The 16,283-nt window shown below is 43.5% G+C and overlaps 2 protein-coding genes across 2 annotated transcripts in view; both read left to right on the forward strand.

The window, feature by feature from the left end:
* The window catches only part of LOC143784406 (uncharacterized), a 223,627-nt gene that overhangs the window by 202,573 nt on the left and 4,771 nt on the right, over positions 1 to 16,283 (forward strand). The gene's annotated exons all lie outside the window — the stretch shown is intronic.
* The window catches only part of PDE11A (phosphodiesterase 11A), a 614,587-nt gene that overhangs the window by 173,693 nt on the left and 424,611 nt on the right, over positions 1 to 16,283 (forward strand). The window contains exon 2 of the mRNA XM_077272627.1: positions 7,630 to 7,788. Coding sequence (XP_077128742.1) covers positions 7,630 to 7,788 — 159 coding nt within the window. The remainder of the gene's footprint in view (positions 1 to 7,629; positions 7,789 to 16,283) is intronic.

A 16,283-nucleotide genomic window follows, 5' to 3' on the forward strand; every position in this document is an offset into this window, starting at 1 on the left:
TAATTACAGTGTATTGCTTTTTAATTTAAATACAAAATATATGTATGTACAATATGTCTTAGGCCATGTTCATGCGTTCAGTATTTGGTCAGTATTTTACATCAGTATTTGTAAGGTAAAGCTAGGAGTGGGTGACAAATAGAGAAGTGGTGACGTGTTTCTATTATACTTTTCCTCTGATTGTTCCACTCCTGGTTTTGGCTTACAAATACTGATGTTCAGAACATGTCAACGTGGCCTTACACAGCATGGTCTGACAGTCAGACTTATTGCTATATCTATGATTTCTTCAACAGTGTTCATCATTGTTCTAAGGCCGGTTTCACACGTCAGTGGCTCCGGTACGTGAGGTGACAGTTTCCTCACGTACCGGAGACACTGACACACGTAGACCCATTAAAATCAATGCATCTGTGCAGATGTCATTGATTTTTTGCGGACCGTGTCTCCGTGTGCCAAACACAGAGACATGTCAGTGTTCGTGGGAGCGCACGTATTACACGGACCCATTAAAGTCAATGGGTCCGTGTGAAACACGTACCTCACATGGACGTTCTCCGTGTGGCATGCAGGAGACAGCGCTACAGTAAGCGCTGTACCCCCCACATGGTGCTGAAGCCGCGATTCATATATTCTGTGCAGCAGCGTTTGCTGCATAGAAGATATGAATAATAGTGTTTAAAAGAAAGATCTATCTGTCCCCCGCCCTCCCACCCCCTGTGCGCCCCCCCCACCCCCTGTGCGCCCCCCCGCTGTTCTGAAAATACTCATCCGGCTCCCTCGTTGGCTGTCGCTGCTTCCTGTCCTGACCGCACCTTCTACTGTATGCGGTCACATGGGGCCGCTCATTTACAGTCATGAATAGGCGGCTCCACCCCTATGGGAGGTGGAGCCGCATATTCATGACTGTAATCGGCGGCCCCACGTGACCGCATACAGTAGAAGATAGGAAGGCAGGACAGGAAGCAGCGACAGCCAACGAGGGAAGCGGGTGAGTATTTTCAGGACAGCGGGGGGGGGGGCGCACAGGGGGTGGGAGGGCGGCGGACAGATAGATCTTTCTTTTAAACACTATTATTCATATCTTCTATGCAGCAAACGCTGCTGCACAGAAGATATGAATCGCGGCTTCAGCACGATGCAGGGGACAGCGCTAAACTTTAGCGCTGTCTCCTGCACGCTCTGTGTGGTACCCACTTGGCACACGGGCGGCACACGTGTGCTGCACGTATGGCCTACGTGAGCTCACGGGCACACGGACACGGATAACTCCGGTACCGATTTTTTCCGGTACCGGAATTATCTGGACATGTGAGACTGCCCTAAGGCAGAGTTCAGTGATGAGACTGTCACAGCACAGTCCGGTCTATGGTTGTGTTTTATTCCAAGGATGCCACAATATTGGACTTTTTTTTCTTTCTTAGGGCAGTCTCACACGTCCCGATAATTCCGGTACCGGAAACAATCGATACCGGAATTATCCGTGTCCGTGTGCCCCTATGTTTCTGGTGTACATCAGTGTGGCACACTTGCGACACACGTGTGCCGCCCGTGTGCCCACTGGGTACCACACGCACCGTGCTGGGTACCACACATACAAGCATCTGGTGCAGAATCCGCGATTCATATCTTCCCTGCAGCAGCGTTTGCTGCATAGAAGATATGAATAATAGTGTTTAAAAGAAAGATCTGTCTGTCCGCCGCCCTCCCACCCCCTGTGCGCCCCCCCGCTGTTTAGAAAATACTCACCCGCGTCCCTCGTTGGCTGTTGCTGCTTCCTGTCCTGGCCGCTCCTTCTACTGTATGCGGTCACGTGGGGCCGCTCATTTACAGTCATGAATAGGCGGCTCCACCCCTATGGGAGGTGGAGCCGCATATTCATGACTCTAATCGGCCCACGTGACCGCATACAGTAGAAGGTGCCGCCAGGACAGGAAGCAGCGACAGCCAACGAGGGACGCGAATGAGTATTTTCAGAACAGCGGGGGGGGGCGCACAGGGGGTGGGAGGGCGGCGGACAGATAGATCTTTCTTTTAAACACTATTATTCATATCTTCTATGTAGCAAACGCTGCTGCACAGAAGATATCGCGGCTTCAGCACCATGTGGGGGGGACGGCGCTTACTGTAGCGCTGTCTCCTGCATGCCACAGGGACTGCACACGGAGAACGTCCGTGTGAGGTACGTGTTTTACACGGACCCATTGACTTTAATGGGTCTGTGTAATACGTGCGCTCCCACGAACACTGACATGTCTCCGTGTTTGGCACACGGAGACACGGTCCACAAAAAATCAATGACATCTGCACAGATGCATTGATTTTAAAGTGTCTACGTGTGTCAGTGGCTCTGGTACGTGAGGAAACTGTCACCTCACGTACCGGAGCCACTGACGTGTGAAACCGGCCTTAGGCTGTGTTCTAATGTAATATGGTCACTTCACAGATATATCAATTGTAATAATGTCACCATTAGAATTTGTATTTATACCTTGGTCCTGTGTGCTGATGTTATAACAGTGTTTTGTTTAAACTTTTAAAAGGGTTTTTTTACTATAAAAAAGTGCCCCCCCAAAAGATTGTAGTCATCTAAAAAACAAAGGCAGGATAAAAGCCAAAACCAAAATCTCAATTTGCAGACACCGTGTTTCTGGGTTTTGCCCTTCATCAGGGCAAAGTGTGAGATCTGATTTGGCTGGGTGAGAGTCGTCTGACCCAAGGAGTTTTGATTTTGTCTTTTATCTTACGTCATATGGCAGGGCTCGTTAGAAAGTCGATATTGACTTTTAGGATTGCTACTTCCTATAGGTGGCACTAGAATTCTAGTCCTCTTCCTATCTGAAAAGACAATTTGCATATTTCCCAGAAAAGCATTGCTGCTTAAAACTCTCCTCACCTTGACATGTCAGTCTCCGCATGGACAAACATTACCTCTTGGATCTCCGCAAGAAGAGACATTACTCCTTAGACTCCAGTTATAGGCCTATCACATAGTCATTTCAGATCTCTTGCTTTGCACTGACTAAGAGTCAACACACTGAAACACGAGTCTGCAAATAGTGTGTGTGGTTTGGCTCTTATACTAAGTGATGTGGTAAGGCTTGTTAAAAGATCAATATTGACTTTTAGGATTCCACCCACAGCTGTTAAGGCACATGTCAGCTGTTCAAAACAGCTGTCATGTGCAAGGAAAGATGTGGGCTGGAGCCCACAGCACAGGGAGCGATTCTGACATGTGCGTACTATTACACCCAACGTTGGAAAGGGGTTAATAGCCTGTTTTATACAGGCCGACTGTGCTTCTATGCACACAGAACAATCTTTAGAATATTATTTTTCTTGGTAGCACAAGAACTGTTTACACAGGACTATGTGCTGCTGAGAAAAATTATTTTTAAGCAAGCTTAAAAATTAAATCCTACTTTACAAAAATGTCTTTTGCTTATTCATTGGCTGATTGGCAGTCTCACAAACTGCTTCATCAGTCCAAACTTAATGTGGAATAGTGGCAGGAAAGCTTTATTGCCATCAACTAAACTTTCCGCAACAATTTTCTTGAATCCAGGTTGCAAAGATTTTCTCCGTGGCCATCTTTTGTGGCTCCAGTGATGAGTCCTACTTCAGCTTTACCATTCACACAAAAATCATGGGTACGTCTTGTATCCTCCTTGCTGACCAATGAGTAAAGTGAGAACTTTCAGATCACCACATATTGGCTATCATTGATACGTGTGGTTAGGTTTCTTGAGAATAAAGTCTAAATTCTCATAGCACTGAAGCATATTTGCTGCCATTGTGCAGTAGCACAACTTTCAGACTTTTTTGGATGAATTAATAAAGAGTCTTCACTCACATTGTACTCAATGTTAAATTTTTCCATCAGCCCAGGAACATCACCGCAATACACTAGAGCACCGTCTTGAGAAAAGTATAGAAGGAATTCCTTTTCTCTGCTAAAAAACAGGTGCAAGGAGGTAGCAGGTTATTTTCTTTTAGTTTAGAGCCTAAAGGTTGAGAAAGGTCCCAGTCCCTGACTAAATCATTTAATTTGAGCTGTGAAAAAAGATGTGGCTCATCGGGACAGGAGTGCCAGTCTTCGTCAGAATCCTGCTCTTTATGTTTTGAGTCAGATGTATCTTAAGGTTTCTCCGAAGGTAAAGTAACAGGTATTCTTCATATATCCTTGGATCATGAGACCTTTCTTACCCTATTTCTGAATCCATTGTAAACCTGCCTTTCTGAAGTCCAATCTTAAAGTCTGAGTCCTTGCTTGTCTTCCTGCTCTTGTAATTTAAAATTTGAGGATAGCATGATCAATGCCTCCTAAATTCCCAGCCACCTTTACTTTCTCAAACATTTCCTCCCTGTTGATAAAAATTAGGTCCAATATTGCAGATCTTCTTGTTATCTCTTTTACCTTTTGAAAGATAAAGTTGTCAGCAAAAGAAGATAAGAATTTTCTGTACCCATTACTTTTGCCTGAGAGAGATTCCCAACAAATATCTGGATAGTTAAAATCTCCCGTGATCACTATGTCGTACTTATTTGAGAATAGAGACATCTGATGTGAATAGAGTTCATCTATATCTTCAGTCTGTCCAGGTGGCCTATAGTTAACACCTACAATAGTGTAATTTCTGTTCTTCTCTCATTTCTACAGAGCAACCAGTCTCTGAAGCTTGGATCTCTGTGGACATTTTCCTAACATACAATGCAACACCTCCTCCCCTTTTGTTAATCGTATTTTAAATAAATACATTGTAGCCTTCAAGGTTTGTATTCCAATCATGTGTATCATCCCACCAAGTTTCAGTGATGTCTATGACATTATATTTCTCTTCCTGAATTAGGAGATCCAATTCTACTTGTTTCCCCTGCTCTCTGCATTTATATAGACATATTTTAGTTTCTAGTTGGTTTTTCTTGCTCTTCCATTTTCATTCAGAATTTGTTTTTTTGTACTTTATTCCACTTCTAATAGCAGGGTTCTCAAAAGAATTCATTAGCTGCATATTTCCCTTCTGATATTGCTCTAGTTTAAAGCTCTCCTGATGAATGTAGTAAGGTTTCTATCAAATATGTGTTTTCCTGTTTTCATAAGATGTAAGCCATCTTTAGCAAGGAGTCCATCATACAGGTAATTCACTCCATGGTCAAGAAACCGAAACGCTGCTCACGACACCATTGACGTAGCCAGTTGTTCACCTGTAGAATCCTGTTCAATCTCCTTGGTCCATGTCCATCCTCTGGGAGGATGGATGAGAAGACATCTTGCACTCCCAGTTCCTTGACTTTCCGGGCCTAGGTCTGTCTCTGCATATAGTTTCCAAGTCCTTTTTTGCTGCGTCATTCATTCCTACGTGTATTAGTAGACTTGGCTAGTCATCTGTAGCAATGAAGAGTCTTGATACCCTATCAGACACATCTTTGATTTGGGCACGTGGAAGACAGCGCACTTCTTGTGAGGTAATATTCAGTTGGCAGATAAAGGCTTTTGTTCCTCACAGTAGGGAATCCCCCATGACCACCACTCCCCTTTTCTTTTCCACCACAGTACTTCTTTTTCTTCCTTCAGGAGGCTTCTGAATTTTTTCTGGGATGTTCTTTGTGGGCAAGGCACTTTTCTGATGTACATCTTTATACTTGTACTGCGTGAGAGCCTGGTATCAGTTCTTCAGCAGTATGGGTGCTGACTGCCTCCTCATTCTTCTTCTCCTTTGGGTCACATTCTTCCATTTCTCTTCTTCTGCAGGTACATTGAAAGGTACATCTGTTTTAATTTTCTGAACAGTTATTTCTACTCTGCCATTAGCTTCTGCAGAAACACTGAAAAGTTCTTCTCTGGCAACATTCTGAAGAGATTTTTCTGCTCTGTCAAGGAAATCCTCATCTTTTTTGTTGAGCTTCAGTGTAGCTATTCTCCCTTCAAGACTTTGCACCTTTTCTTCTAACAGAGTTGCAAGCTTGCATTTGTGGCACGTAAAGTTTGTCTTTTCTTTTGGCAAGTCTGTACGCATATAGCACACATTGCAGCACACCATATGGGTAATCTCCTTCTCCATGTTGAACAAAACTCATTTCCGTGGAATCGCCTTAAAGATTTGACGATTTCCTCCAAGCAGCTCGATCCAGCTACACCAAAGATCGTCAGACTCGCAGCGACTCTTTACTTTTCCCAGAATGCACCATGTGACTTTAGTCTGTGGCGGCTATATCAGAAGACTGGGGACTTTCTTCTACCTGCCAGAATCTTTGGCACCTCTTTGGATCAGTAGACCTTGCAATGTCATGAAGTACAATAATCAATAATTAATAATCAGAAAAGGCAAGCAGGATGCCAACAGGTAGTAGGACGTTTGCAGGGCCCAATTGCCACTATGGAGCAGCAGCGTGGGTGCTGAACCAGGGTCTCACAAATCATTAAAATTCACCTGTACTATTATGTCAAACTGATCCGATGGCCACTGACTGTACCTATGCAATCAGCTTCAAAATTACAAATGTAATATTCAGATTAACTTCTGCATCATTTTTCATGGTCACCGGAGTGGTACGCATTAATAGGCACTTACTGTAAATTAATAGAATACAAGGAGACCTAAAGACCATCGTGTAACTCCAGTGACAAGCAATTAAAGGGAATCTGTCAGCAGGTTTTTGCTACCTCATCTGAGAGCAGCTTGATGTAGGAAAAGAGAAGGTGAATCCAAACATGTATCATTTAGATTACTGGGTGCATGGCACAATCAGAGTTTTTAGATTTAGCAATGAAGCAGAGCTGAGAAAGCTAACCCCACCCACACCAGGCTCTGTATATACATAGTCTATAGACAGTGAGGTGCCTATCACAGGAGGGGCGTGTCGATCTAGCAGGCACTCTGCTGTGTCCAAGCAATGATAAGCTCCTGGTTCTAAAACAATCATTGCAAGCAAACAAATCCACAGAGCTTGATAAAAGAGGCATAGCTGAATTCGGTGTTTTAACCCTTGCAGCATGCTGTCTTCATAGCAAAAACCTGCAGACAGATTCCCTTTAAGGGCTCACCTATTATATTTGTGCAGTTTAGGCACATTACTAGGAAGCACTTGTAGAAATGGCAGTCGCTGGCAGCTGCTGCACCCCTTTGGTCTGGACTTGTATAACTACAGCCACAATGTGGAACTAGAGGAGAAGAAAAAAAGGACTCGTGAGAACTGCTCTCACCTGTTAGAGAAAAGAAAAAAAGATTGATCCCCATACATAGGACATGAAAACTGTCTTTATCTTGATGGGTTCTGTTCCAACACTGCTGACAGACAGAAAATGCATATCTGCGTTGAATAAAAAATCTTCACACTTTATTACATATTCATCAGACTAAAATCCACCCACATGATAGTTTTGGAAAAAACACTCTGACGCATTTCTGGCGCTGGGTGCGCCCTTAGTCATAGATACTCTATGACTCGATGCCACTTGGGTTCTACATTTGCATCCTTTTCCTATTTAATAATACATTTTACTTTTTAATTACAGTAAGCAATTGAGGAAAGATGTTTTAAATGTTGTAAAATTACCGGCTCTTTGTTTTAATACGATCTTGGTATAAGATGGAAATATGTGTTCAATAATATTCTTCTCTCTTGTAGGACAGACGATTCAGTGATGAAATAGACAAACTAACGGGATATAAGACAAAATCTTTGCTGTGTATGCCAATACAGAATAGTGATGGGGAAATTATCGGTGTCGCTCAAGGAATAAACAAGACCCCTGGAGGAGCTCCATTTACCGAGGATGACGAAAAAGTAGGATTGACTTTTCAAAAATGTTCTATATAAATGTAAATTTAAATATATAAGGTTTAGGAATCTGAGCAAATGCTACTGACTGTCAAATAGGTTGAGTTTTAGAGTTGAGTGCAAAGATTTGGAGGACCCTGGGCCACTCGTAACGTTGGTGGTCCATGGCTGCCATCACAGATCCCTGAGAAACTCCTCCTACTTTGCAGCTTTCACTCTTGATGTTGCGCCGACCCTACTAATCTCTGGGCGCTGCCAAAAAGTGCTGACAAAGGATGTGCGTGGAACATTTTTTATGGTTTATCTACTTGAATATGACTGTAATTTACAGTATGTGGGAAGAACCACGCAGCCCTTACTATGTAGAATAAATAAGCATATGTGAAAAAGGAGCAATCAGCTCACCTTTCCGGGTGCACAGCAAAATTCTCCATTAATCGCAACAGTCCAAAGGATAGCCAGCACTCACATCTTCTTAAAAGAATTGCTTTATTGATCCGGTAGTCTAAAAGGCATAAAAAATGATTGAACACAACAGCACAAAAATTAAAAAGCCAATAAAGAAATATCCACTTCGCTCCCAGGCAACATGTTTCAGACCTACATGGTCTTTTGTCAATCCATAGACAATATCAAAAACTGAGTTCTAAACCATAGTCTATCCAAACATCTTGCAGTAGAACATAAAAAGATAGTATGAGCTTAACATTCACTACATTAGAACAAAATAAAGGATTAAACTGTACATAAATACCAAAAAATAGTACATCGCGAATCCTACTGGATCTTTAAGTTATCCATATTGGCACCGGAAGGGCTAAATTAAACTATTGAAGACCAAAGATGTGTTAATCTGCCTGGATGGATTGGCCTAAGAAGTACAGTATTTTTTCTCATTCAAGTAATGTTACGCACATACATTTGTATACATATTTTTTATATATATTTTTTATGCATGTATATTTTTGGTAAGAATAAATGTCAAGTTGTTTGGGGAATTTTATAAATGAGATTTGCATTTTCTGCTGCACACAACTACAGTATATATATTCATAGTTTTAAGCTGTGTATATGTCACCTCCGCGCTCTATTTAAGTGAGGAGGTTTCTTTTATGTATCACACCTGAAGGAGTCAACCCGACTCCAAAACGCATTGTTTGAATAAAGAATCAAGACGCTCACATCCATTGTCAGTACTTCTTGGCAGCTCCTGGGGAACCACCTTTTCCTGTTTGCTCCTTGCACGTCTCTTCCCACCAATGAGTGGGTCAGCGGTCGGAGCAGCAGCCTTTCTATTTTCATGAGTACAGAGTTGTGCCGAGTCACACCCCAGGCAGGTGAACGAATAATTTATCTTTACTCGCTGTGCTTATTGCTGGGACTAACACACTTGGAGCACTTATTTTTTTCTTTTCCCTATTTATAAGAAGAGGCTCTGGTAAAACCGGACAGTAGAAGGAGGTTCACAGGACTCTTGTCTGTTAGCCATAGACTACCGATGTGACTGATGGTGTAGAAGGAGGTTCACAGGACTCTTGTCTGGTAGCCATAGACTACCAATGTGACTAATGGTGTAGAAGGAGGTTCAGAGGACTCTTGTCTGGTAGCCATAGACTAACGATGTGACTGATGGAGTAGAATGAGGTTCACAGGACTCTTGTCAGGACTCTTGTCTGGTAGGCTTAGACTACCGATGTGACTGATGGAGTAGAATGAGGTTCACAGGACTCTTGTCTCATAGCCATAGACTACCGATGTGACTGATGGTGTAGATGGAGGTTCACAGGACTCTAGTCTGATAGCCATAGTCTACCGATGTGACTGATGGTGTAGAAGGAGGTTCACAGGACTCTTGTCTGGTAGCCATAGACTACCGATATGACTGATGGAGTAGAAGGAGGTTCACAGGACTCTAGTCTGGTAGCCATAGACTACCGATGTGACTGATGGAGTAGAATGAGGTTCACAGGACTCTTGTCTCATAGCCATAGACTACCGATGTGACTGATGGTGTAGAAGGAGGTTCACAGGACTCTTGTCTGGTAGCCATAGACTACCGATGTGACTGATGGAGTAGAATGAGGTTCACAGGACTCTTGTTAGGACTCTTGTCTGGTAGGCTTAGACTACCGATGTGACTGATGGACCAGGGACCTCCAAATGATCTTCCTGTGACTGCAAGAAATGAATCCAGCTTTAAATTATTTCTGTAGATAAATATAGTTTCTACAATTTACCACTGTATCTGGAAACGTTATAGTCTACGTCATCTAAGCGACTGGTTGCAACCAATGTGGCTAATAGAACCAACTGAAGACAACGTTCCTTAGGAAGTTTCATGTATAAATTCTTCATTCCTCCATATATTAACATCATCGAGGTTTCGACCTAAATGGTCTTTTTCAAAACCATACAGGTAGAAAAGTTACTGTTATTATATGGAGGAATAAAGAACTTCTGTAGGAAACTTCCTAAGGAACGCTGTCTTCGGTTGGTTTGGTGGATTTTACATCAAGTGGGTCCCTTGGGTACATTTTGACTATGATGCTCCCTTATGCCTTATGTGTTGTGCTGACATGGTTATTTATAAATCTGGCTAATAGAGTCTGCAGAGGTCGCCCCTTTTCTCGTAAACCCTTACATCCCAATTGGGTTTATAGATATAAACTTAATAAAACAACCTCTTAAAATTAGTTTTCAGGTCCGTCTTCATACTCTTCGATAATAAAACCTTACTGTGTGTTATTCTCATCATTCTTGCAGCACATTTCAGTAAAAAATGGAAACTCTGGGGTCATTAGTAGAAGAAGTAGACTGATGCTATTGATTCAGAAATGGCTAGGAAGCTTCATGGCATAAGAGCTTCTTGCTCTGGGGAAATGGGCTCATATTTGTTATTTTCTGCTTCAGTATGAGAAAGTATTAGTCAGTGGTCCACAATGACAAAAGTGATTGAATGACAAAGGTAATTGTCCTCGGCGGCATTCCCAGTGTATCTTATTAGTCTGTTGTTAGACTGTTATGGACCGCGCCTTCATTATATAGATTGTGAAGTATAATATTGATTCTGTAATGACTGGCCCTGCTGTATTTGTTATATTTCCTAATGATCGAGTATACCTTGCCATTTATTTGAAGTGTTATGTATGAGACATATATTCACTGACAATGCATGACGCACACCTGGGAACTAAGTATGGAGATTTGAAATCCGCAGCATTGCAGAGAGGATAAAATTAAATCATCGTATTGTATTATTTTCCATATTTCACAGTTGTGACGCTCTAGTGTTGATACAAAAATGTATCTATGACTAATGGCCTATGTAATAATGAGTGATTCATAGTGATTCTTTACATGATTCTGTAATTTAGCTGCCATCACCTCGAAGTAAAGATAAAGCAAATTATGGAAAAATGCCAATAAGACTCAATAGTCACCTGAAAGAGGGTTGCCCACCTTTAGGGACAATTTTTTTTCCTTACTTAAAGCCGTGTATGGCTAAAATTCATTTAACGATGAGCAAATAAATTTGAGTGGAATTGAATTCTACTCAAATTTTACAAAAATCTGAAGTCACCAAAATAGGGATTTTTAGTAATTTGCTTCTGTGCAGATTCAACTAAAAGGATTAAAGAAATAAAAAATTCTTACACTCACTTCACCACTCACCTCTCGGGACCCATCCAGTCTAGTCGCATCTTCTGATCCCTGCTGTTTGCGGTGAAATCCCCAGGTATCTCACCGTGAGGTGAGACTTCCAGTTCTGATGAGGCAGGGGCAGTTCTGTGCGTGTGCTCGCACGCACATGTCTTGACATCATGATGCCGTAACCTTTTGCCTGCTTGTGCAGAAACATCTCGGGCCTCATCAGAACCGGCAGTCCCAGGGATTTCAGCACACGTGGTGGCTGTCAGAAGATGCAATCAGGACCTGATGGGTGATGGTGAGGAGTGGAGGGGCTCGAGAGGTGAACGGTAAGATGTGTACAAGGATTTTTTTAGTTTTTTACAAGAAATAACATCTCCACGAATAAAACTTCCCAGGAAAAACTATTCGAACAGACAAATTCCATATCCTTCCCTGTATACACTATCTTTAATGGTTTCTCTTTTTTTGTTTTTACTGCTTTCTTTTTTGATGATGCTTTTTTAGAATCCCCAGGGCATGCTGGAATACTCAAATTAAGTGCCATCAGGGAACAGAGGCTTTGGTCACTGTCGCAGCCCCTACCCTCTCCATCAATGATGCTTGTTTCAGGGGCTGGGCTAGTCACTCTACAATGTGCACAATGACAGTGCACTACCTCACTGGCTCAGATCAGTGGTAACAAGCTGGAACCAGAGTGCTCTGTTAGTGCGCAGTGCCAGAATACCTGGCTTGCGGAGACCAGTGCTGCCCCCGCAAGTGACACCAGTAGTCTGTCACGCCACGTCTGAGTCAGCGAGAGAGTGCGCTGTCAGTCTGCACATCGCACAGGGACAGAGCAGGGACTAGCCCAGCCCCTGAAACGAGCACCAGCGATGACACTTCGTTTCAGGGAGGGGGCAGGAGCTGGGCAGTGACCGCAGGCTGTGCCCCCTGATGATGCTTTGTTTGAGTATCCCAGCATGCACTGGGATTCTCAGAAAAGGGAATAGTAAAAAAAAGAAGCAGTTAAGGCCCCGTCTCACATAGCGAGATCGCTAGCGAGATCGCTGCTGAGTCACAAGTTTTGTGACGCAACAGCGACCTCCATAGCGATCTCGCTATGTGTGACATGTACCAGCGATCAGGCCCCTGCTGTGAGATCGCTGGTCGTGTCGGAATGGCCTGGACCTTTTTTTGGTCGTTGAGGCCCCGCTGACATCGCTGAATCGGTGTGTGTGACACCGATCCAGCGATGTCTTCACTGGTAACCAGGGTAAACATCGGGTTACTAAGCGCAGGGCCGCGCTTAGTAACCCGATGTTTACCCTGGTTACCAGCGTAAATGTAAAAAAAAACAAACAGTACATACTCACCATCTGTTGCCCGTCAGGTCCCTTGGCGTCTGCTTCCTGCTCTGACTGAGCCGCCGTAAAGTGAGAGCACAGCAGTGACGTCACCGCTGCGCTCTGCTCTCAGCTCTCACTGTACGGCGGCTCAGTCAGAGCAGGAAGCAGACGCCAAGGGACCTGACGGGCAACAGATGGTGAGTATGTACTGTTTTTTTTTACATTTACGCTGGTAACCAAGGTAAACATCGGGTTACTAAGCGCGGCCCTGCGCTTAGTAACCCGATGTTTACCCTGGTTACCCGGGTGCTGCAGGGGGACTTCGGCATCGTTGAAGACAGTTTCAACGATGCCGAAGTCGTTCCCCTGATCGTTGGTCGCTGGAGAGAGCTGTCTGTGTGACAGCTCCCCAGCGACCACACAGCGACGCTGCAGCGATCAGCATCGTTGTCTGTATCGCTGCAGCGTCGCTGTGTGAGACGGGGCCTTTAGAAAGTGTAGTTAGGGAAGGATAGGGAATTTTTAAATCAAGTATATTGGAAAATAGTTTAGATTATGGCATCAAATAGATAGGGATATAGGATGAAAAATACTTTGTACTATATGTTAGAAGACCACTCTGCAGCCACCAATAGGCAGTACAAATGTTTAATAAAACGCAATTGCAAAAATGTTTTTTTTTACACAAATACATGCATTTAAGTAAGGGGAAAAAAAGAATTGTACCCTAGGGTGTGCTTATGACTTGACTTGAATGTGAGATTACCTGCAGTATCTGAGAATGGCAACTACACTGAACGGAGCTGAAAATAAAACGGTGCAGAGCTGATTGTCGAACCTCATCGATCTGATATTGATGACCCATCCTAATGTTAGGTCATCAATATCGTAGTCCTCCACTTCCCCATGTAGGATGAATGAATGACCTCACAGAGGAGTTCAAAACAGCGTTTCATTATCCGCATCCAATATGGATGGTATATTACATATTGATTAGGGAATTCCTTTTATTATGGGGGTCAGATTTTTATACGCTGAAATATTGTGCAATTCGATTGTAGTAAAACTAAAAAAGTAAAAAATGTTCAGATTTGTCTCCTCTTCCATACTACAAAGCCTTACGGAGAGGGTGCTTGGATATGATCAGCGACGTGTCGTCTCTCCTTGACAACGATTGACGTTTGTGAGACGGAATGTGAACACGCCTGCCGTCATTTCTGATCAGTTCAGTGTAAAGTATCTGACAACTACGCAGATCAAGTGCTTACTTGTATTGTTTTACTGAAACAAAAGGCTGCTTTATTTCTGGAGCTAATATTAGCTGCACATTCATTTATGATATCATATTGCTACTCTTATTGCTATGGAACAACAGATATCGCATTGTGAATTTGTGTATAATACAGACGTAGTGTGCTAGCTGAGAGAAGAAGACTCAAACTATGGCTTCTATTGAAGCTTTTCTTCTATATCATTCCCTATCTATTAGACTTTTCAAGAATAAATTAATTAAAGGGGTTGTTCATGGTTAAAAATAAAAAAACAACAATGGTTCTTTTTTGTATTTTATACTGATGTTGTTTATACTATTTGACAACCCCTTTAATATAAAATCCCTGTTTTAATTCTTATTTCATTAATCAATAATACACCTGATAATAAGAAACTTTGTAATATATCTTATTGGAGAGAATCTGCTTCTTTCTCCTCAAAATATGATCTCAATACTTTCAGTTCACAGGTAAAATCTATATTCAGTGTAGACAGATTTTCCCATTACTGAGATAGGAGATGACAGTTGGTGCTTATAAGATTCTATGTAAAAGGGAAGAGCTAGAAGCAAAGCTCCTCCCTCCTCCTTTCTACATAAAGTGCTATAAGTAGCAGCGGTCCTCTCCTATCTCTTCTCCCATCATCCCCCTCCTCCTTTCTACATAAAGTGCTATAAGTAGCAGCAGTCCTCTCCTATCTCTTCTCCAATCATCCCCCTGTCAGCGTCTGACGTCATCGACGGCGACACTGACAGTGGGCACGATGATGTCACCACCCGCCACCCGCTGTCAAGAGATAAGCGGGAGCTCAGAGCTCCACTGGAACAAGGAGGAAGAGAGGTGAGTATTTTTTTATTGTTTTTTTTGTTATGAGGGCTGCCTTATACTACAGGGTCTGCCTATGGGCGTGCTGCCTTATACTACAGGGTCTGCCTATGGGGTGCTGCCTTATACTACAGGATCTGCCTTTGGGGGTGCTGCCTTATACTACAGGGTCTGCCTATGGGGGTACTGCCTTATACTACAGGGTATGCCTATGGGGGTGCTGCCTTACACTACAGGGTCTGCCTATGGGGGTGCTGCCTTATACTACAGGATCTGCCTATGGGGTGCTGCCTTATACTACAGGGTCTGCCTACGGGGGTGCTGCCTTATACTACTGGATCTGCCTATGGGATGCTGCCTTATAATGCAGTCTGCCTATGAGGTGCTGCCTTATACTACAGAGTCTGCCTATGGGGTGCCGTCTTATACTACAGGGTCTGCCTATGGGGGCAATGCCTTATACTACAGGGTCTGCCTATGGGGGTGCTGCCTTACACTACAGGGTCTGCCTATGGGGGTGCTGCCTTAAACTACAGGATCTGCCTATGGGGTGCTGCCTTACACTACAGGGTCTGCCTACGGGGGTGCTGCCTTATACTACTGGGTCTGCCTATGGGGTGCTGCCTTATAATGCAGAGTCTGCCTATGAGGTGCTGCCTTATACTACAGAGTCTGCCTATGGGGTGCCATCTTATACTACAGGGTCTGCCTATGAGGTGCTGCCTTATACTACAGAGTCTGCCTATGGGGGCTGCCTTATGCTATAGAGTCTGCCTATGGGGGAGCATTATACAATATAGAATAGGCCTATGGGGAGTGCATTACACTATATGGAGTCCTATGGGGGCTGCATTATACAATATTGAGGACTATCTGGTGCATTATACTATATTGAGGCTATCTAGGGGGCCATCATACAGTGTGGAGATTACAGTGAGGGGGTAATCTTACAGTGTTGGAACCATCAAACAGTTTGGGGGCTACTAAGGGGTCAGTATACTGTGTGGGTGGTACTATACAGTGTGGGGGCATTATACTGTGTTTAAGAGAGCATCATATTGTGTATAGGGGAGCTGTGCAGGGGGGAGACTTGGAACATTATTAAATGCAAAGTGGGCATTTATTGTTATAGGGGAACTCAGGTTACTGTGACTATTAAAGGGGCACACACAGGGCATTATTACTTTCTAGGGGCAAAAGATGGTCACTGTTTTCTAGGGCTCTTGCACCCGGCATTACTGTATTCTAGAGGATTGCTTTAGAATTTAGAGGGCAAAGAGAACCACACAGCAGGTGCAGTAATAGGGACACATACGGCAGCAGCGGCTCAGTATTGGGGTGTCAGGTGCAGTAAGGCTACGTTCACATTTGCGGTCAGCGCCGCAGCGTCGGGCGCCGCAGCGGCGCCGCATGCGTCATGCGCCCCTAT

This window comes from Ranitomeya variabilis, chromosome 7, assembly GCF_051348905.1.
Source record: "Ranitomeya variabilis isolate aRanVar5 chromosome 7, aRanVar5.hap1, whole genome shotgun sequence".
Lineage (NCBI taxonomy): Eukaryota > Metazoa > Chordata > Amphibia > Anura > Dendrobatidae > Ranitomeya > Ranitomeya variabilis.